Source organism: Semicossyphus pulcher, unplaced genomic scaffold (assembly GCF_022749685.1).
Source record: "Semicossyphus pulcher isolate SPU_LCO1_2020_fin unplaced genomic scaffold, fSemPul1.0.p SCAF_16, whole genome shotgun sequence".
In the NCBI taxonomy this organism is placed as follows: domain Eukaryota; kingdom Metazoa; phylum Chordata; class Actinopteri; order Labriformes; family Labridae; genus Semicossyphus; species Semicossyphus pulcher.
Window position 1 is genome coordinate 25,166,485 of NW_027211670.1, and position 21,405 is coordinate 25,187,889.

Below are 21,405 nucleotides of genomic sequence, written 5' to 3' on the forward strand. Positions count from 1 at the left end.
ATGCCTATAAAATAACTGTTGGATTATCAGATGTGGGATGCACTGCTGAAGGTAGAAAGCTCTCTTGATGGAGTTTCCTCCCGTTGGAGTCTGAGCCTGAAAAAGGACCTGAAGAAGAGGATTTCCAAGGTCAGCCATTTTTAATCTACCACTGTAAAATAAGTCTCGTTTTAGTCACATCCGATATCAGGATGAAACCCAGACCCTTTTGCCAGCTGATAAATGCTTTCCTTACCTGTTTCTTGTGCAGGCAAGTGAGGAGGATAAAGTTCTGCTGTGCTGCCTCGAGACGTCTTTGGCACCGATAAGGAGGAGCCATGATGTTGTCCAGACCTGTTTTGATGAGTTGTGTCAGTCTGCTATCAAGACAGTCTGCCAGGTACAGTACAGAGGGCACCTTTAGTCACCATAGGACCTTGTATGATTGTTTCCCAAAGCTGCTGCATGAGATCAGCCTCCCCTACTGGTAAAGATTGAAGGGCAGATGGATATCATGGTGAATTTGGGTACTTTAAAAATCATGCATGCTTGCCCAGGTGATCCAGTCTCATTTGCTGCTGGCATAGACACTTAAATAGCTGTACCTATTCCCAAACCATTTTTCCTCGACCAATTATGAAGAGCAAAATCCCTGCGTTAGAAATAATCATACCTTCATGTTTTCAGAGAGGGCAGGAGGGAGACCTGCTGCGGGGTCTCAGCTCTAAGGTGACGGAGCTCCCTGAAGCTGTCGTGTCTGCTGTTGTGGTTCAGTCAGCAGCACGCTTCAGAGACAACTCTGTCATCCAGCTGCTTGATCCACAGTCCGCCATCAACCACCTTCTCTCTAGTGGTATATTTCTGATTTGTCTAATATTCCTAAGTTATTTACTCAGTGCTATTGAAGTTTTTATAACGTGTCACACTGCCTTTATTTTGGCACAGGCAAATGGAAGTCGATCCGGGTGGATGATGCTGCAGGGCTGGTCGTCCACAGCTCTCTGGCTGCACTTCAATCATTGGTGGAGTCTCTGCTTCAAGGACACGTTCCCCTGGGACACCTGCAGACCTGCCTGAAACACAGAAAGCAGTTTGAGGGACTTTACCAGCAGTGTATGAACCTTAGCAAGCATGAACATCACGTACAACCTTTAATTGTTTCTGCATTAAAGCTCCCTTGAATGGAGAATAATGACTGCGTTATGTCTTCAACAGACAAGAGAAACACAGAATGTAAGACTGTTCCTGTGGATGCAGGCGTTGTTCTGACTCAGAGAGAGAAGGACTTGAACTCTTTCCTGCTGCGGAAACAGGAGATGGAGACACTGATAAAGATGACAGCAAAGGTTACAGAAAGCATCACGGGTAGGTAGAACGAAAAGGAATAACCAAGTACCCCGTTAACAAGAGAGTTTACCAGCAGTTTGTCTGTGAATCATTTTCTTTTGTTTCATGGTTTTTATTCAACCAGTTCCCGAGCTGTCGACTCTGGAGCAGCACGGTGCAGATCTCCAGACTGTGAGCCTGAACAAGCTGGTGCTCGTTCAGTCCTTTGATGCTGACGGGAAGTTGGGGAAGATGGGGCCACCGCAGATCCTGTGGTATAACATCAGTCTGAACGCCTTAAAGATGGCAAGGGAGATGCACAAACTGCATCACAGCAACCTCATTCTGTCCTCCTGGGTGAAGGGGGCTGTATCTTTGGCATCAGCGCGGCAACCCTGCCCAGCTCCTGTTCCAGTGACACTGGCACAGATCTGTGAGAACATCTGGCAGCCGCTTCTGACAGAGTTCTGTGAGCTCGGTGTCAGCATTGCAAATGCAAACATCACGTTCAAGCAGCTCGATCAGGTTTTGTTGGAGTCTGGTGACCAGGGAGACGGAAAAGTAATGAGGACGGAGCTGAGTCTGATGTCAGAGACGTTAAGTGAGTCAGGAAGGTTGAGACCGGAGCAGAACTGGGTGGAGCTGAGACTCGGTCAGATTCAGGATTATCGACAGCTCCACGAGGCAGCGGCTGCAGCGAGTGCGATCCTGAAGATTGCCAAAGAAATGAAGCTTTCTGGAAACTTCACAGACGTTGACACTCTCACCCAACTGGTAATACTATGAGATTCAATATATTACAGTGTATACAGGGGAATTGTACGGTGGCCAAAATGTTCTGCATTCCAGTTTTTATAATTTTGCATGTTTATAAAATAATCTTATTTAAGGTGACTCATTCTGTGAGGAGGAAGTAAAAACTTTAAAAGCATTTTTACCAAAGACGGAGTGGGCGGCGCGGGTTCGTGTTCGAGGGTTGAAAGTTTTAGGAGAACTATAACTATATAGAATAATTCTTAAATTATCTGTTTGGCTTTTAACAGAAGGAAGACACCTTTAAGCAGAGGGCGCTGGGGTCCCTTAGTGAAGACCTGTTTCGTGCCAAACGGCAGCTCTCCACAGTCACCAAGCAGAACACTGCCTGTCTGGAAGAGTTTCTAGAGAGCCAAACTCTGATCAGCTGGGTCCAAGAGAACCTTAAAAGTATGATTCTTAATTAAACTGTGATTGTCTTCAGTTTTTGTAGACTGCCTGCTCATTTCTCTGTCCCATCACAGACATGAGCGATGTGAAGGTCTATGTTGACCTGGCCTCCATATCTGCTGGAGAGAATGACGCAGAGATCGACCAGGTGGCCTGTTTCCATGATGCAGTGATGGGCTATGCTCCTCTCCTCTACTCCCTCTCCTGTCACGCTGGCTTTGAGGAGTTCATGAAGTGTGCTCAGCAGGTGTGGGACACCCAAAGTAGAGATGAGAAGCTACCAGACAAATTGGTTGGTACTTCTACTTTATTTTAGAACATAACGTCCTGTTTCTGTGGCAAAATGAATAAGATGGGGTTTGTTTTCCAGAGAGAGTCTACTCGACTGCTGAGCTGGCTGAAAGCGCTGAAGGAGACCCACGGCTCTGTGGAGCAGTCCTCTCTCTCCCTGGCTTCTTCTATAAATGCTCATGGAGTTTATCACATAGGCTGGTCGGATGAAAACACGGAGAAGGTAATGGACAATCTTCCGTTAATAGAGTTAAAGATATCAAAACGTCTGGCCTTTGTATAAATTATTTACGATATTTTGGGGAAATTCTTTTTGCAGAGATGTCTACAAAGCATGATACATGTCACAGTGAGAAAGGACAGAGAGGAGAAAAGCTACAAGCTGGAAGAGCTGCTGGAGCTTCAGAACAAACTCATGCTCATGTCGTCCAAAGGGGAGCACGGCAGAGAACAAGTCAACAGGTTCACAGAGGTCAGTGACACGTATGAAAAAACGATTTGAATTTAAAGCTGAAGTTTGTCACTTTATAAGCAGTGGTGAGAGGTTCTTAAAATCCAAAACGGTGACATTATTATTACATAATAATGTACATGATTTCGTAATATAAAGTACATTTTAAATACTTCCTTAATTGGCATCGAAAAGTTGCAAACCAGAGCAATATGGAGTGTACCAGTCAGAACATCTAACAGCTCTGGACCACGGAGATTATTTTAAAACATTTGCTTAAATTGAACCACAGAATGCTTAAGATTTAAGTGTATGGTCTAAATTAAGTGTGTATCACTGCACTCCTGTCCACGTGTGCTGTAGGTTTTTGAAGGAGTTCAGCGAGTGGGCACCATCCTTCTTCAGATGCAAACATCCGGCAACATGCTGTTCAGAGAATGGCGTACCGAGGTCCAGTGCTGCCCACAACAGCAACCGTGCATCAAAGTCACCTTCTTATCCCTGATGGATAAAGAGATGTCGTACTCCGGTGAGGTGACGGAGCAGCTACCAAAGTTGGCTCACTCTATGGATAGTTGCCAAAATGAGTGGCGTTCCTTCATCAGTGAGATGCGCTCCAACTTCTGCTTGTTGAACCACTACACCTCAGAGCAGATGGTGTACCTGTGCCACTGGATACACAGAGTGTTACAAGGGAAAGCGTCAGTCCCTGCACAGTTATGGCATTTACTGTTTCCCATTAAGCCTCAGTGCACTTTAACTGATATCAGAGATGCCTACACAAATGCACCAAGCAAGATTCACCCACATGATGACTTGGAAGATGTTGAGTCAGATGATGAAGATGAATATTACAAATCATCTATGGATTTCACACCAGCTTCACCTGAAGAACACGTCCATGAGGCTCAGGACTTGATGGAGTTTTCTTCAGAGGATGAAGACGATGATGCGATGAAATGTGATGCTGATGGCATCGGGAAGAACAATGAAGACAGTCTTGAAAATCTGTGGTGTAAATTCAAGGCCAACATGCCACAGTACCTCCATGAGTCCTTGGATATCTCGTCTTTGGCCCGCTTCCTCTCATGCCTTTCTGAAATGAACCAGCAACACATGATCAGGAACCTTCCAGCCATTCTACAGGAGGGAAAACCAAATCTTGTGCTTTGTCCCAGTGCAGAAGTTTTTACCACTGCCCTGTCTTTTTACATGGAGAGTCCAGAGCAGCCTCTACCATCTACTGATGAGATTTTAGTCTGCAAAGAGGAGACCACAGAGGAGGAGGTGGAGATCTTTCTCCGCCGAGCTCTCAGCCATGAGTCTGCACGAAGCTGCCAAAAGATATACTGTCTTGTCAATCCAGGGCTGCTGGGATATGATGTCAGTGAGGCCTTGGGAGAGCTCTTCAAGGGTCTTGAGAGAAGTGCCAGCCAGCATTATCGTTTTGTGATAGTTAGTCCAGTTGTGCACCAGCACAGATATGTGCCATCTTTCTTCAGCCATGTCAAGGTACAGGCTGGCGTGAGTCTTACAGCAGACACTGCCAGGAAGTATCTTCATCATCACTTCACAGAAAACACGATCCCACAGATCCCTGTCGCCCTGGTTTCTCCACATCAGCTCTCAGTCTGGATGGTGTCATCTGTACGCCCCGCAGTTGGTAAGGGTAACCCTAATTTCCATACCACAAGGACAGAGCTCGTAAAAAAGGGGCTGAATAGAATTTCATGTAAAAACTTTCACGTTTTGTGAAATGTTATCATGGTAAATCAGTCAAATTCCTCTTTTTTCATCGACAGGAAAATCCCTTTATGTGGATCGATTGTTTGTGAAGTTCTATCAGGAATCTCCCAGTGCACAACACATTACTATCAGACTGATAGAGCCACGTGTTGATATAGACTCCTTGATTAAGAGTCTATCAGAGAAACTGGCACCCTTGAGAGACCAGGACCCTATCCTCCTGCACATTGACACAGCTGGAGTAAGTATCCAATTATTTATATCTGCACATAGATAGCTTATTATTTTGTTGGTTTTATTTGAGTGTCCTCTTTTCCACTTTTGTTACCTGCCAGGTTCATTCAGGTCTGGAGGAGCTCCTGTTCCACCTGTTAGTTCTCGGCTGTTTGAGTGACAGCCATGGCATGCTATGGAGAAGGAATGTTGCTCACTTGATCACAGTCGAAGTCCTCAGAACAAACACATCCCCTCAAAACCAGCCAAAACAGGTAGCGATGTGTTGAGATGTCCTCTTGTCTGTATGCCTCTTCATACAAGTGATCATTTAGTAGTGCTGGTAAAGAAATGCAGTACCAAATTTAAGATGAGGAACATACTAACAGGAAAAAGGTTATAATGCCTCTATAGGCCATATTCTAATCCCTGTGTTTTTTATCCTGGGCTTGGAGCCATGTCTGCATTAAATGCTTTAAATTTCTGCAATTGATTTCATAAATATGTGAATGTATTTACCCAAACAGATGAGGCCTGGACTTCTTGACATTCTGCCTACAATCCACTGTAGATCTCCAAAAGAGGTGAAGCAGTTGTTGGTCAGTAGAGGGACACTGAAAAAACAGACTGTTGATCCACTCATGGATGAGCAAGAGTTTTGTAGTGAGGGAATTCAAAGACCCTATCAATACCTAAAGCTCCACAACAGCAACCAGAATCTGGATCGTTTTATCTACAAGGAAGGATCCAGAATGGGGAATCACATTGATTGTGTCAATCACTTCCTGTCCTACTGTGGAATGAAAGATCCCTCTTGGGCTGAGCTGAAGAATTTCTCCTGGTTCCTCAATGTGCAACTGAAAGACTGCGAGAGGTCAATTTTCTGTGATCCAGAGTTTCTGGCTGACCAGCTGCCAGGTTTCAAGGGCTTCATTGTAAAGTTCATGATTCTGATGGCAAGAGATTTTGCCTCTCCGTCTCTGAACACATCAGATGAAAGTCCCGTGATGAACATTGAAAACAGTCAAGAGGATGACCTTCTGGCCCGTCTGACAATTCGTAAGCATTGGGAAAATGAGTCTCATCCATACATTTTCTTCAATGCAGACCGATTCTCAATGTCTTTTCTTGGCTTTAATGTGATGAAATGTCAGAGGCAAAACACACTCAATGCAGTTGATCCTAACAGCCTCAGCGTCTTGATACCCAACGTGATGTCAGAAAACCTTTTTCAAGGTTTGGAACGCCAACGGATCTCTCTCACCGAAGACTTTGACCAATTGCCCCGGCCAGCGAAAATCAAAAGAATTTCAAGCGTTGTTGGTGCAAAGAAAGGAATAATGTCCGGGAACTTTGATCCAGACCCAACATATGAGCTCACTGCAGACAATGTGATGAAGATGTTGGCAATACACATGAGATTCCGATGTGGAATTCCAGTTGTCATCATGGGAGAGACCGGCTGTGGAAAAACCAGATTAGTCCGTTTCCTTTGCGCCCTGCAGAGAGAGGAAAGACCGGTAGAGAACATGGTACTAGTCAAGGTACATGGTGGAACTACAGCAGAGATGATCTACAGAAAGGTGAGGGAGGCAGAGGTTCTAGCTGAGAAGAATCATAGAATGCACAAGCTGGACACCATTCTGTTCTTTGACGAAGCCAACACCACAGAGGCAATTTTTGCCATCAAGGAAATCCTGTGTGACCAAACCGTGAAAGGGAAACCTTTGAAGATAGACAGTGGCTTGAAAATAATAGCTGCTTGCAATCCTTACAGGAAGCACTCAGCCGAAATGGTGGAACGTTTGGAACGTGCAGGTTTAGGATACAGGGTAAAGGCAGATGAAACAGAAGACCGTCTTGGCAAAGTTCCTCTGAGGCAGCTGGTGTACAGAGTTCATCCTCTGCCTCCAAGCATGGCTTCTCTGGTTTGGGATTTTGGTCAGCTGAGTGATTCAACTGAACTTTCCTACATCAAACAGATCGTCCAAAAGAAAGTTCAAGACCATCGTCTGCCAATGTCCTGCAAGGACATCATTTCAAATGTGCTGGGAGCCTCCCAGAAATACATGCGAAGTCGGAAGAATGAGTGCAGCTTCGTGAGTCTAAGAGATGTGGAGAGGTCTATGAAAGTGCTAATTTGGTTTTACCAGCATAGCGACGTCCTCTTCAACAACTGCTCACAGCTCAGTGATGCTCATAAAACACTGAAGTGCTTGATTCTTTCAGTTGGAGTCTGCTACTACCCGTCTCTGGCTTCTAAAGAAGAGTACCTCTCCGTAATGTGTAGGTACTTTCCCGACCCTCTCCGCTCTTCAGCAGCATTGCAGGAAGTGATTTCATGCTGTCAAGATTTCTTCCTCCAGAACATAAAGACCAGGGCGACCATAGCAAAAAATGTTGCACTCAAAGAGAATGTGTTTCTCATGGTGGTTTGCATTGAGCTCAGGATCCCCCTCTTTCTGGTTGGCAAGCCAGGCAGCTCTAAGTCACTTGCTAAAACAGTGGTCGCTGATGCCATGCAGGGCCAGACTTCCCACTGTGACCTATTCAAGAAACTGAAGCAAGTTCATATGGTCTCCTTTCAGTGCAGTCCTCACTCAAGTCCAGAGGGCATCATTGGGACATTCAGAAACTGTGCCCGTTTCCAGAAGGACAAAAACATGGATGAGTATGTATCCGTTGTGGTGCTTGATGAGATAGGGCTAGCAGAGGATTCTCCTCAGATGCCCCTGAAGACTCTTCATCCTCTCTTGGAGGATGGTTGCATTGACAATGACAAGCCAGATCCACACATGAAGGTTGGCTTTGTTGGCATTTCCAACTGGGCTCTTGACCCAGCAAAGATGAACAGGGGAATATTTGTTTCCAGATGGGATCCAAGCGAGGATGAACTTGTGGAAACTGCCAAAGGAATTTGTGCATCCTCTAACCAAATTCTCCTAAAAATCAAACACCTCTTCCCTTATTTGGCAAAGTCCTTCTTGCGCATCTGTAATGAAACCTCAAAGAATCAGTTCTTTGGTCTAAGGGATTATTATAGCCTAGTCAAAATGCTCTTTGCTGCAGTCAAATCCACACAGCAAGAACCAGACGAGGAACAGCTGGTAGAGGCCATCTTGCGTAACTTTAGTGGACAGCCAGAGGTTTTTGACCCAGTCCTTTTTTTCCGAGAGGTTCTTCAAAACTTAACAGAAATTCCCAGACCCAGCACCCTGGAGATGGTGAAAAAGAATCTTGATCATGACACCAACCAGGAGAGCCGTTACCTCCTTTTGCTGACCACCAACAATGCTGCTCTCCATATCCTTCAGCAACAGATATTTGCCAAAGGATACCAAAAGACACCTGAAATTGTGTTTGGCTCAGGATTCCCAAAGGACCAGGAATATGCCCAAATCTGCCGTAATGTAAACAGGGTGAAAATGTGCATGGAGACAGGACGTACTGTCATCCTCCTCAACATGCAAAATCTTTATGAAAGTCTGTACGATGCCTTGAACCAGTACTATGTTTACCTCAGTGAACAGCAATACGTCGATCTTGGTCTCGGCTCCCACAGAGTCAAATGCCGTGTCCATGCAAACTTCAGACTGGTGGTGGTGGAAGACCAGAAGAAGGTCTACGAGCACTTTCCAGTGCCCCTCATCAACAGGCTTGAAAAACACAGGGTGGATAGGGGTACTGATCTTGAACCATGGCAGCACAGGGTTCTCCACAAACTGAAGGAGTGGGTTAAGGAATTCACAGGTGAGGCATCAGAGGATTTCAAGCTGTCAGACATATTTGTTGGCTACCATGGTGATGCATGTGCCAGTGCCCTCTTGCAAGCACTAGAAAGGAAAGAACAAAAACCTGAAGACTGTGCAGGAGACCATCATCAACAGAATGAGAAAGATGACTCTCTAGAAGAAGATGAACCAAACGAAACACTTGAAACACGTTCTGAGGTACTGAAAGTGGTAACAGATAATGAGGACAATCAGGTGCCTGAAGCAATGGACGTAGAGATTGCTGGGAAAGGGCAGGAAACTGAGTCCCTGGAAAAGGATGGCGAGGAATCTATTGAGGTATCTGACAATGAGAACAAAGTGATGTCTGACAGTGAAGAAATGATGGAGACAGAAAGCGTTGTTGCATCTGTTGGGGAAAACAAGGAGGAAGAAGTCTTCACTCTGGCTAAATGCCTCTTGTTGAACTGTGCCACCCCTGATGCTGTGTTGAGGCTCAAATATGCAGATTTAGCAAACCAGGAGAAAGACAAACTCCAGAGAATGTACTTCCAGCAACAGCACCACCACTCCCTTCGAGATTTCCTGGAGGATTGTCTGAAGAAGCAGCAGGGCTCCCAAAAGTTTCTAGAGGTAGGCCTCAAACCATGGCTCTCAGAGCTTTCTTAATTTCCTAACAATACAGACAATATGTTGACATAACTGCACCCTTTGTGGTTTATAGATAACAACATTCTCCAGCTTGTTAACCAGAGCAGATGTCAGGGATTTGGCTCATGCCTTAGAACTGCCTGCAGACAGAATCCATCTGCTCTCCCTTCACCAGTTTGACACTGAAGTCTCCTTCTGCAACAAGATACGGTACAACGTTTCCAGTTGTCAGCAGCATGGCTCATTTGATTCATTTTTGTGTTTTAATCCTTTTTCTAACTCTTTATTTTATCTCAGGAGCTTCCTCCAAGATGCTGGACAATCTCTCCACATCTTGGTAGTCCAGATGGACCTTGAAGAATCCCATTGCAGTGATGAACTCATTGCATCAGCAAAGTAGGACTCAATATCAAGATGCTTCATAGATTTAAAGTTGAAATCAGTTTAAAGTTGATTTTGAACATGCTCTGTGTTTATGATTCACTACAGATATTGCACCATGAATTACTTGATGTCACTGGAGCATCAGACCTGTTGGGTGATTTTCATTGTGAAGGTTTCAAGGATCTCAAGTCAATCTCAGTACATTGGTTTCCAAGGAGGTGAGTCATACGTCACTTATGATCATTATTTCAATACAATTATTTGCTGACTGCATTATAGACTGAATCCGTGTTTTGTCATCGCATGACAGGAGTCTGGCACTCAGCTCATATTGATGACCTGAGGGATTCAGAGGACATGAGCCTGAACCTGTTGGTTTTCTGTGGAACTCTCATTAGTAACCTACTGAACCCTGGATCTTCAGGTAGAAACATCTTCTGGGCATTAAATTGTGTGTTGTATTTTCAAAAGGGAAAGATTGTGGTTTCACTGTTGTCTAGACGTATTTATACTGTAAAATAAAAAGTATCCTTGCTCTTGAAAAGAACACCATGAAATTGGAGAAACCACAACAAAAAGAAAAGACTCTCAGGTGGATACACATGTGAGTTTCAGAGTCCTTCATATATGTTACTTTCATTTAGAAACATATATATGGTGCTTTATATATGTTGCTTGAATCTAATTTACTTGTGTTTGTACAGGAAGATAGAGCCCACCTTCACAGCCTATCTTTGGTGAGCTCATGTGTCCAAAAAGCTGTCGGTCTGCTGAGGGACACCGATGGCGTGACATCTCGAAGCATGCAGCGGATGCATGTCCTTCTGACTTTTCTGGGAGCTGGTCAAGGACATACAGGAGGTACAATTGTCATATGAGACTTTCTGTCTGTTTATTGATCCTTTAATTTAGCAAAAATGTATCTGAAGGCATCCTGAAGGGTTTGTTGAAAGTAAATTCAATTCTCTGTTAATAACATTATTTGACATTAGTGTAGCAGCAAAAACGTTTGGTCTTGTTGATCTTTAAATGGTCTCTGATTGATCAGAACTTTGTTCTTTAAAGCCCACTTTCAGGAGGTGTTGTTGGATAGACTGGCAAAGGCTCTGGCACAGAAAGAAGAAATGATGGGCTCTCCTAAAGAGTGGGTGAACAGAGAAGCAAAGAAACGCCAGGCTCTGCAGGAGGGGGGAACTCTGAGGTAAGGCGGTTTAGCAGGATAACAAAAAGTTGAAATACTTTGGTTTAAAGATTAGGCAGTCGTACAAGTAAAACATATTCAGATCCGGAACCTTGTTTTTTTAAGTTTTGGCACTTCATGTGAACTCTTTAAGTGAGTTTTTGTGTCAATGATTTGTTCAAATGCAGCCCTCCTTTGGTTCTTTAATTTTCAGACATACCCTGTGGCGTTGTCTTCAGTCCACTGTGACTCCAATCTTGGCCAGCATGTTTGAAGTGATGGACAGATATGCAAACCTGGACCTGCTCTCTGATGAGCGGCTGAGTCAGGGCCTGATAAAGCTCTGGTTGGACATCTTTGCAGATTCACTGGTTTTAGACCTTGCTCCTCTCCAAAACCAGAGGTACTGTGGATGTCTTCTTGTGTACAGTTCCAACAGTGAATTAAATCAACAAAAGTCACAAGTCATGTCTTTGATTATTATTACTGTTTCTAGTGAGTCAGATCAGGAGGTGCTCGTGCAGCACTACTTCATTTTGGATGGTGAAGAACAACCCTGCGCTGCTGCATTCAGCTGGCTCATCAGAATGCAGCTTGAAAGCCTGTGGGAAGAATCAGAGTTTCTGCCAGGTATGCCTTGGTTTGAATGTAGACCCATAAAACGGATCATGTAGATATTCGATTGTGTGGTATGGTTGTAAACTTTTTTTTGACTCTTATTGATCTTCAGTAACAACAGAGGACGGCACAGAGAGGATCCGCCAGTTTGTGAGCACCTTCAACAGCAGCCGGCTGGGCGGTCACTTACAGAAGCTCTCCGACGAGGAGAGGTTGGAGTATGGCCACCACTATCTACAAGACTTCCTGCTACTGTCTTTGAAGATCAAGTCAAAGGACGAGCTACGGGTAAAGACATTATGAGTCAGAAATGTAGGTGAAACATATTTAGGGAACAGATAAACACTGTTGATTTTTCACACATCATGCACAGGTGTTCACCAGGGCCATGCTGGGCTGTGTGGCTGAACTTCAGAAGACCGTGTGTGATGTCACTGACCTCTCTCCTGCTTGGATACATGCTGCTGCCAAACATTTCGCCCCCAGACTGGACGCTCTGTGCCACATATTTCTGCTGCAGCCCCATCTAGCCCTTGATGTCCTTCAGCGGGGGTCAAAGGGGGAGCATCAAGAAATGGTGAGAACTGCGATACTTGAGCCCCGTTTTCTGTAAGATGATTGATCACAATGTTAAAAAAGTGGCACCACAAGCTTGGGCCACGTTGCCAGGTATCCCGGCATGCTTTATAATGAAGCATGGAGCAAATTTAGGAAGGTTTATGGAAAAAAATCATGGTTTGTAAAAGTATTAACTGTTTGTAATCTTATAATGAGCTTGATGTCTTTCATTTTTGACAGGTGGAGGACATTTTAGCTCTTGGTGTGTGTGTTGAGCAGACCAAACTACAGACTGTTACGTCCCTGCAAGAGTGTGAGTCCTTCATGAGCAGAGTGGAGTTTCTGCAGCCGTGTCTCGACAGAGTGTTTGGTCAGAAATACGGCGCCCTGTGCAGCCCCAGCTGTCTGCAACATCTGGGCTCCATCAGGTGAGTCCGGCAGGATGCACAAAGAGAGAGTAAAGTTGTTTCAAGGTTTATTTCTAATCTCAGTTGTCCTTTCAGGTCTCTGTGGCATGGGATGCTTGTTGTTGTATCTTTTGTCCAGCATGTCGTTTTCAAAGTCAAACACAATGACTCAAGACTGAAAGAAGTGGCTCTGAAACACTGCAACCTTCACCTGAACGTAAGTAGAACAGTGTTTCTATCCAAGGTTGTAAGTCTCCCAGATCGGGACGCATCTTGTCTCATGATCGATTTAGTCAACTTTAAAAATACTTTTATTAATTGATCCTGCGTGAAACCGTGCCTGTGATATTTTCTTCTAATGTATTTTTTCATAAAAGTTTAATCATTTTTACTTAGTGGGAACTTTTGTAAGACGTGAGACATTGTAAGCAACAAAACTCCAGAATGGATCAGAAACGAAATTCTTATATAATAAACATCGCTATAAACCACTCAGTAGCTTAATATTAACAATAAAGATAAATTGTTTTATAATTGTGATCTGTCAGATGGAAGATGGGATGAAAACGTGACATCATTTCAGATATTTTTTAATCCCAACAGTTGATGCAGGAATCCCCTGATGTACGGAGCGTAGACACTCTGCAGCAGCTCATCCGGATCCTCAATTCTTTTCATGATGAGTGTATCAGCAGGGAACTGAGGTCAATCAGTCTTTCATTTGTCATGTAGGTGTAAGGGAACATCTATGTTCTATAATTAATCTCTCCTGGTGTTTTGTCCTCTAAAGGTTCGGCATTTCTTGCCCAGTTTGCCTGGCGCAGCTCACAGAGCCGTGCGTCCTGCCCTGCCAGCACCTCTTCTGTTTGTCGTGTTTCCAAAAATCCATTCAGCCAAACAGGCGATCTTGCCCTAAATGCAGGGCAGACCTGCCTCCCGACTTCAAGCCCACTGTGTCCTCCACAGTCAAGTGAGTTCAGAAAAATTCCTCTAAAAAATATCAGCTTTACTTTGTCTGTCAAGCAAGTTCTAGTGACTGAAGCAGCTGATACTGTTGTCTAATGAACTCTTTTCCTTACATATTCCAGGGCAGCACTAAAGCAGCAGGCAGGGATCAGGGACTGCTGTAACTCCTTCTTCCTGGAGGTGGTGTCCAGGTTCTGTCTGTCAGAGGGGCAGAGGCCAGCAGAGGGGGTGGTGGAGCTGCTCTTCTCCTTACTTGTCTCTGCTAACGGTCAGTGAGAGAAGACGTTAATGATAATCACTTGATAACTGATATTGCCTCCCTAATGAAGCATCAACCCGTCACTTTGTTCTTTTGTCGGATGCAGGAGATGTTTACAGGACCCGAGAGCTCACTCCCTTCCTGGAGTGTGTGGACAACAGTCCAGTGGTTCGATCTGTGCTTCCAAAACTGCTGCTGCAACACAGGTGAGGACATGACAGCAGTGAGCATGTGCAGAAAAGCAAACAAACTGTTTCCTCATTTAACATCCGAAGCACCACAATATGAACATAAGAAAAGTACAGCAAACTTCCTTTGATCAAATGTTCATGTTAAATGTACTTCAAAGATCGAAACTGACTTTTTGGAAATATTTTTAGTTCCAAAGTATTTTCTACTGAACCGGAGTGAAAGAAAAGTAGAAAGTTCCCTTAAGTCCCTTAACTGCTGTTTGTAAGTCGCAGTCTTTCCATCAGTTTTGACCAGGTGAAGGGTCACATTCAGAACTACCTGAAGAACCTGGAGGAGAATCTTCTATGCAGAGAAGACCGGACTGAACTCTACCTGCTGTTCGTCAACTGTTTCCAGGTAAAGGACACAAACTGAAGTTTTGACACACACTTTCTCAGAGGTCTCCGGGACGAGATTAACGCTGTCCCTTATTACTTTAATCTTTTTGTCCTTTTCTCTCAGGACTCTCTGTTGTGCTCAGGAGCAAGAGAGAGTGAACAGAGTAGAGAGAAGCAAAGAGAAGCCGACACAAGATTCCTGAGCAGGACTGCCAGGAAACAGACTCCAGACAGACAAGAAGACCCGGCAGAGTTCCTGCTCAACACGGCCCGGCTGAGGATATGTCTGAGCGCTGCTGCACGGCTGCTGGAGAAAGCTGCACGTCAAGGTTTGAAATGCAGAACTTTATTCAGTTCAACCCAGCAGCTTTAGAATTGTGTATAAACACATTAATTTAATTACACACCTACTGAGGAATATAAAGTCCCACGTCATGTTTTTTCTTCTTTCAAAAGCAGGCACACCTGGAGAGGGGGAGGCTCAGTACCTGCAGCAGGTGAGGGCGGTGTGTGAGTACTGTGGTAACGACTGGCTCAGGGTTTACCTGCTGCGAGGCCTCCACAGAGTCTCTGGTATGGACTGCATCCTCTCCCTGATGAACATACCGGCCTGGAGATGGGTCTTCCCTGCAGATCTCCTGCGACTTCAGGTATCAGACCAATTTTTATGTATTTTTTTACAACAAGAAAAGTTGTTGTTACTTATTTCTCACAGGACTTTATTCAAAAAATAAAAATAATTCACAGAGATCTTTCTGTATATTTCATGTAACTATAACATTACACTCTCTCTCTTACACTCCTCCTATTTAGTCCTATTAACTTCCCACTTACTAAATCAAATAGGATGCATAGGGTAGAAGTGATATAGAGCTTTATTTAGAAGGAAAACAAACACTACAACCTTTTTTTTCTCAAAGAGGATGATTCCTACCAATGTGGACCAGTTCCTGTGCTGTGGAACGCCTTACAGAGACATGAGACACGCAGTGGCCCAGGTCCTGGTGGAAAACAAATCTGACACCTTCAAGAAAGAAATGCAGGTCAGACAGACTCCAGAGTTCATTTCATCGACACACTTTAGAGACACAACAGGAGAGAAAAGGAGAATTTATGAGCCACCTTTTGATTGAAAACAAGAACACCAGTACATTGCTCTCTCTAAAGCCACCAGAGTCCATTGTCAAAAACATTAATTTTACCTCAGGAGTTGCTTGTCTACCACTGCTTGGATTGTTAGATTGTCTTTGTTATTGTGTGACTTAGATGATTTAAATGGTGGGTTTGGATGCAACGCAATATTTTTGTAACATAAAATAACACAAGAAATCTAAACGAACAAATTATGGGTCGACAAGCATCTCCTGTGTTCTGCGATGTTAAATTCATGTTTTTGTCAATGGAGTTTGGTGGCATTGAAAAGAAGGCAATGGTTTCTGGTTGCAAAAAAGAATCTTACTCTTTAATGAACTAAACCTTCTTACACACCACTGTGCTTTATTTTTTTCTGTAGAAGCTGAAGGGTTCCAGGATCAGCCTCCTGGCCCTGGCCTTGTTCAGACAGGTCACCTGCCGCTACAAATCTCCTGACGTCAACTTACGTCCCACGCAGCAGGTCACCTCTGCGTGCTTTCTCATGTGATATGTGTATACTGTAAATGTACTTCCTCTTTTTAACATCTGGCTCTACATGAACTTACAGGAGATGGTGAGGCTGGAGGAGCTCCTGAAAAGCGTCAAGTCAAAGGAGTTCAGGGATTTCTGCTCTGCACTCTTGTCAAACCAGATCGGTGGACCGCGCTCAAGTCACCACATCAACAAGGATCTTTTGGGTCCGAGACAAACCCTTCTGGAGCTACTGGTCCATCTGGGCTCTGTGATGCTCAGTGGAAATCCTCTGCTGGTTCCTCTTTACCAGATCGCCACTCAGCCTCAGAATGTTACAGTAAGACACTTCTTCATATTTAAAGGGGCATGCCACCAATTTAACGCATACAGGTTAGTTTACTCCTCATGGCCTGTACGACTGAGCCAGAGAGAAGAATAAGAATTGTGCAGCTGTTCATTATAAAACAGAGTCTCTCTTCAAAACAATTAAGACTCGATTAAACTATATATCTGATTTTACAAAATCACATACAGTATAAATCACTTTTTTGGTAACACTGAGACATTCCCAGATAAATATAAAACATTATCATACTTTATAAACTATTAACACAACTTGCTTTTCCCTCCAAGAACTCCTTTCTGCCGACCATGCCCGATGACCACACTGGCAGCGAAGCCCGGCAGTGGTTGACTAGAGAGGGGGAAGTACAGACGTACTGTAAGTGTGTTACATGATAAAGGTTTATCTCTTTTACTCCACTCTGCTCATGAAGGACTCACACTCTTGCAGGGACGTAACAGTCTGTAGTTTGGTCTGCTCAACACACACACCAAGAGCTAAAATGTCCTCCACCTGTCAAAAATGAAAGACATCAAGCTCATTATAAGATTACAAACAGTTAATACTTTTACAAACCATGACAGTCCTTCAGGATGTTCATAATGTTTTCTGTATTTTTCCCAGATTGCGCCAATGGACATCCAAGCTTTGTTGGAGAGGTATGACCTTCTCTTTTGTTGCATGCATTCCTGAAGTATTGAGAAATGTAATACAACGTATCGTATGCTTCTGTATCACCCTTCAGTGTGGTAAGCCAGTGGTTACTTCCAAGTGTTTTTGTGGACTTCCAATTGGTGGGCAGAATCACAACCCAGTCGCTGGATTCACTAAAGACACTGGACAAAGGTACTGATCTCTTCACACAGTTTTTCATCAAATCTTTATTATCTACTCTTCAGAGATTTTTTCACCCACACGTTATATTTTCATGTGTCTGCTATCATGAATCAGTTGTGTTACATCTGCAGCACATGAGAGTCTCAATCAAAACAGTTTGAGCTGCAGCTGTAAAACTGCTAAAAAGAAGGAAGTGTTTTTTTCATGCTGAATGCACACCAGTGATATGCTCACAGAATGCGTAACACATAATAACATAATTAAAACTTTACAAACGATCCACTTAGCATATTTGTTTTCTCCTTTTTGGTAGGGATGAATGATCGGCACGTGCTATTTTATTTCCGCCCATAAAACAGTTTAATTCTGCCTAAATGCTCAGTGATTCCCTGAAAAAGCTTGACAAAATGCTACGACATTAACTCGGCATGAGTGTGTGTATGCACTGCCGGCACCACCACCGCCTCTTCCATCAAGCGTGAAGAATGGTGCAAGATGTCTGCAGTATGGCAGTTTTTGGACACTGCAATTAGAGGAGGCATGAAATCAACCACTACAGGTGAGACTTGATGTTCTCTGCAATCAGGTGCAAAAAAACTTGTGCCTAATATATCGGTATTGGCAAAAAGGGTTGGAAAATATCGGCATATCGGATATCTGCGAAAAATCCAATATCATGCATCCCTACTTTTTTGTTGCGAAAGCTCCTGTGAGGAGTTTTTCGCTGCTTATGAAACAGACGGAAATTAATAAAAGCAAACCAGACCATCAGTGACAAGATTGATTATTTCTATGTAGTTATTTTTAATGCCTGAAACTGCTGGCGGGTGGGGGGGGTAGGTGTCAGACGAAACGATGAACTGCATGCTTCCTTTGTTTACGTTTTCCAGGGCAAACATTTTGTGATACATGTGACTGTTAAAGAAAGCAGGCAGATTCTTCATTAAAAACCACCACTTAAGCATGTACAGGACAAAATCAGCACAGCGATAAGAGGTACGGCTTTGTCCACAGGGGGCGCCAAATATCGACACAAACAGAAAGTTTAAAATACTATCCAAACCCAATCTGACAAAGCATATATTTGAATGATTTCTGACATATTGGCCAATAAGGCTCATGTAAACAAAGGCAGTAATTAATAAAGCTTTGCTTATTAATCAAGGCAGTTACAGATAATTCGGTTAGGAACTTCAGGTGTGTAAAAGCGTCAGTGTATATACAGTTCACATATAAAAAACATATCACATGCAACATCCATAGAGCAATCAAAAGTGCTAAGTGAAGCTTGTAAAACATAATGAATAGCACATAAAAAAATGTTATAAATCAACTGTTCAGTCTGATGGATGTGTGCATGCATAGACGCTCTCCACCTGTCGCTATTACATTGCCACCTTGCTCACAGCATCACGTTGTAAGCTGCTGGTCAGGCCCAGACTTCGACATCCCTTCAGACCAGAACAAGCAGGAGACAAGTGAAAACTATGCTAACTGACGGCAGTGTGGATTCTCTCCACAACATGCAAACACAACTTTGTACTCAACAAATTCTCCTGGCTCTTAATCTTTGGTGGAAGAATGCTGTTGCTATTTCTCAGGGGTGTTTAGATCTATCTTTGCTGCATGCCGATGTGGTCATGATAGCTTTTACTATGTTTTACTCCTCTTTGTGTGTTCAAAGTGCCAGAGATCAAACTCGAACAGGACACATATTAGGGGAGGCTCGTCGGAGGTCTGACGCCCCTGAGAGACAGATGACTTTCGTTCAGTCCTGCATCCTGCGGCTGCTTACTCACCTGGCCATGCTTCAGGGCGCTATAAGAAACCACAGAGTGAGACTTCAGCTACATTTCTAACAAAAGCACTGATTTAGAAAAGGTGGCATCTTGAAAAAACACTCCTGCTTTTAATCATAGGGAGTTGGTGACATGATCCACCCCAGGCCGCATGATGTTCTCACCTTCCTGTGGAGCCATCTTGAAACAGACATGCGTGTGTTGGGAGAGAGTCTGGATCAAAACATGGACAACACGGCGGTTACAGTTCACTTGATTCTCAATGCCTGCACAGAATTCACAACAGGTGACTTTCCAACAGTCTTCAGCTTGTTTCCTGTGCCTCTTAATGTCAAAAAGGTGACGCATCTCTCTCTAAATGTTCATAAAGGATCCAGAGGTGCAGGACATAATCTGTCCTCCAGACAAGAACGGCAGCAGTGGGAGAAGCTCGTCTGTCAATCTGCCATCAACCCAGTACTTCAAGTAGGGGAAACAGCGATTCAACACTAGTAATGTGTTCATAACAAAGACTTTTTGTGCTACAGGCTTTAACATTTTCTTAACATCACTTGCCTGTTTCTAGCATTTGCAGAAGAATCTCTCTGAAGCTCAGGAGAGAATCGCTGCAGATGACGGACTTGCTGCAAGTCCTCTGATGAGTCTCCTCTTCGGGGATCCAGGAAGCATGCTTTCTCTCCCCTCTGACTGCCCCACACATCGCTCCTCTTTCTGGACTCTCCCCGAGACGATGACAGTGGAGCGCTTCTGTCAGCTGGTGGGAGAACCAGAGGGTGACGCCTTACCTCTGCTGGTCACGTTCCTCAAAAAGGTACCGATCTTAATCAGGGCTGTGAAGACACAATCAGGCTGATCTGAAATGTTTTAAATGTGATCTGAGTGATGTGTGTGTTCGTGTGTGTCTCAGATACACTGTGTGAGGCAGCTCCATCACCTGCCTGAGCTGGCTGCTTTACAGTCGGACCTGCTGAGAGTGTTTCCTCTGACGTCACAGTCCACACCTCAAACTGTTGCACAGATGTTACAGAAGATACCAGCAGGTATATCAACTTTACATTTTAATCAAATGCACAACAAGGACCTCACTCCTGACATCACACAGTTTGAGCTCTGGCATTGTCTTCATCAGGATACCAGAGGAAGAGGCTGCAGGAGAGAGTGGAGAGATTCATCGGGGTGTGGAACTGCCTGAGAGCAGAGGTGGCAAACAACTGTAAGCATTCACTTTAACCTGTAATGTATGAGTTAACTGCTGCGGAGCTGTAACAATTCACTGATGTCTCTCAAAAGAAAAATCCAATAACTCTGAATTCTGTGTGTGAATATAGCTGCAGACCTGGGTGTGGATGTGAACTTGTGTGAGAAGGAGATGACGACTGAGAGCTCTGGAGAGTTTCTGACACCGAGTCGACAAGGACCGGGGTCGTGTCTCCAAACTCTGGTGGACTTCCTGTTGAAGACTCACAACAGCCTGGTGAGAGAGGCCCGGAGAGTGAGCCGCCAAGAGGACAGGTCAGTACACCTGATGCAGGGTCAAGGGCAAAGACTGCTGAATAGGCTTCTTCCTCTTCTGCTTTTATATGATGGCTATTTAATTATAACGGGAACATTATCACCACCAACTGTTTGTCTACAGTGTTCCTCTTGCAGCTTTCTAAAGTGTGTCTCCTCTTTTTAAACCTTCAATCAGGGTATGATTGTGAATTCTTTCCCCAGTGAATACAGTGTTCCACTGGAGAGGATATCAGAGACCCAGCTGACTCTGTGCCACCCTGAAAGAGAGCTGCTGCCGCTGGTTTTAGCTCACTGCCATTACACCTTGAAGACAGGTGGAGAGACAGACCGCAGCTACGACCTGCAAGGCATCCAGACCCAGCTGGCCCGACGCTTCCTTGCCGGAAAACCACTCATCCAAGCTGTAAAAATCCAACCTAATCATGCATCTGCATTCACTTTTAGATGATACAAAACATTCTGCTAACCAGCCCTGTTGTTGTCCTCTTTGTCTAAAACCAGGACACGTCGAGGTTCTTGAACAGACACCTGCAGGATTTCTCTGTGGTTCTAACTGAAGTCAGAGGAAAGATTCCTCAAGTAAGACCACTTCATTGTCTTTCAGTGTGTTGCGGTGCCAGAGTCTTCATCTGGAACTGACTAATGCCAGGCTGAGAATGTTCACAGTAGTTTCCCTCCTAGGATTTTGTGAGGCCACTTTGTTAGAGGTCAAATTCCTTCCCTCTCTCACTCCTCTCTCCGGCCTGCTGACCGTTCCTGTGTCTGTTCTGC

General features: G+C 44.2%; 1 protein-coding gene across 1 annotated transcript in view; it reads left to right on the forward strand.

Annotated features, from left to right (window-relative positions):
- rnf213b (ring finger protein 213b) overlaps positions 1 to 21,405 on the forward strand; it is a 30,338-nt gene that overhangs the window by 6,120 nt on the left and 2,813 nt on the right. The window contains exons 13-61 of the mRNA XM_069664213.1: positions 31 to 129; positions 251 to 379; positions 667 to 832; positions 925 to 1,092; positions 1,195 to 1,344; positions 1,451 to 2,079; positions 2,349 to 2,508; positions 2,583 to 2,800; positions 2,879 to 3,022; positions 3,119 to 3,271; positions 3,614 to 4,913; positions 5,053 to 5,237; positions 5,332 to 5,484; positions 5,737 to 9,573; positions 9,665 to 9,801; positions 9,889 to 9,987; positions 10,081 to 10,193; positions 10,286 to 10,399; positions 10,521 to 10,579; positions 10,680 to 10,836; positions 11,041 to 11,176; positions 11,370 to 11,558; positions 11,652 to 11,785; positions 11,886 to 12,061; positions 12,147 to 12,350; positions 12,572 to 12,759; positions 12,835 to 12,955; positions 13,342 to 13,442; positions 13,529 to 13,708; positions 13,827 to 13,972; positions 14,070 to 14,169; positions 14,440 to 14,551; positions 14,657 to 14,861; positions 14,992 to 15,182; positions 15,453 to 15,575; positions 16,046 to 16,147; positions 16,235 to 16,477; positions 16,774 to 16,861; positions 17,108 to 17,142; positions 17,229 to 17,329; positions 19,005 to 19,155; positions 19,240 to 19,405; positions 19,490 to 19,584; positions 19,685 to 19,930; positions 20,027 to 20,159; positions 20,249 to 20,332; positions 20,448 to 20,631; positions 20,836 to 21,037; positions 21,136 to 21,213. Of these exons, the coding sequence (XP_069520314.1) occupies positions 31 to 129; positions 251 to 379; positions 667 to 832; positions 925 to 1,092; positions 1,195 to 1,344; positions 1,451 to 2,079; positions 2,349 to 2,508; positions 2,583 to 2,800; positions 2,879 to 3,022; positions 3,119 to 3,271; positions 3,614 to 4,913; positions 5,053 to 5,237; positions 5,332 to 5,484; positions 5,737 to 9,573; positions 9,665 to 9,801; positions 9,889 to 9,987; positions 10,081 to 10,193; positions 10,286 to 10,399; positions 10,521 to 10,579; positions 10,680 to 10,836; positions 11,041 to 11,176; positions 11,370 to 11,558; positions 11,652 to 11,785; positions 11,886 to 12,061; positions 12,147 to 12,350; positions 12,572 to 12,759; positions 12,835 to 12,955; positions 13,342 to 13,442; positions 13,529 to 13,708; positions 13,827 to 13,972; positions 14,070 to 14,169; positions 14,440 to 14,551; positions 14,657 to 14,861; positions 14,992 to 15,182; positions 15,453 to 15,575; positions 16,046 to 16,147; positions 16,235 to 16,477; positions 16,774 to 16,861; positions 17,108 to 17,142; positions 17,229 to 17,329; positions 19,005 to 19,155; positions 19,240 to 19,405; positions 19,490 to 19,584; positions 19,685 to 19,930; positions 20,027 to 20,159; positions 20,249 to 20,332; positions 20,448 to 20,631; positions 20,836 to 21,037; positions 21,136 to 21,213 (12,384 nt within the window). The remainder of the gene's footprint in view (positions 1 to 30; positions 130 to 250; positions 380 to 666; positions 833 to 924; positions 1,093 to 1,194; positions 1,345 to 1,450; positions 2,080 to 2,348; positions 2,509 to 2,582; positions 2,801 to 2,878; positions 3,023 to 3,118; positions 3,272 to 3,613; positions 4,914 to 5,052; positions 5,238 to 5,331; positions 5,485 to 5,736; positions 9,574 to 9,664; positions 9,802 to 9,888; positions 9,988 to 10,080; positions 10,194 to 10,285; positions 10,400 to 10,520; positions 10,580 to 10,679; positions 10,837 to 11,040; positions 11,177 to 11,369; positions 11,559 to 11,651; positions 11,786 to 11,885; positions 12,062 to 12,146; positions 12,351 to 12,571; positions 12,760 to 12,834; positions 12,956 to 13,341; positions 13,443 to 13,528; positions 13,709 to 13,826; positions 13,973 to 14,069; positions 14,170 to 14,439; positions 14,552 to 14,656; positions 14,862 to 14,991; positions 15,183 to 15,452; positions 15,576 to 16,045; positions 16,148 to 16,234; positions 16,478 to 16,773; positions 16,862 to 17,107; positions 17,143 to 17,228; positions 17,330 to 19,004; positions 19,156 to 19,239; positions 19,406 to 19,489; positions 19,585 to 19,684; positions 19,931 to 20,026; positions 20,160 to 20,248; positions 20,333 to 20,447; positions 20,632 to 20,835; positions 21,038 to 21,135; positions 21,214 to 21,405) is intronic.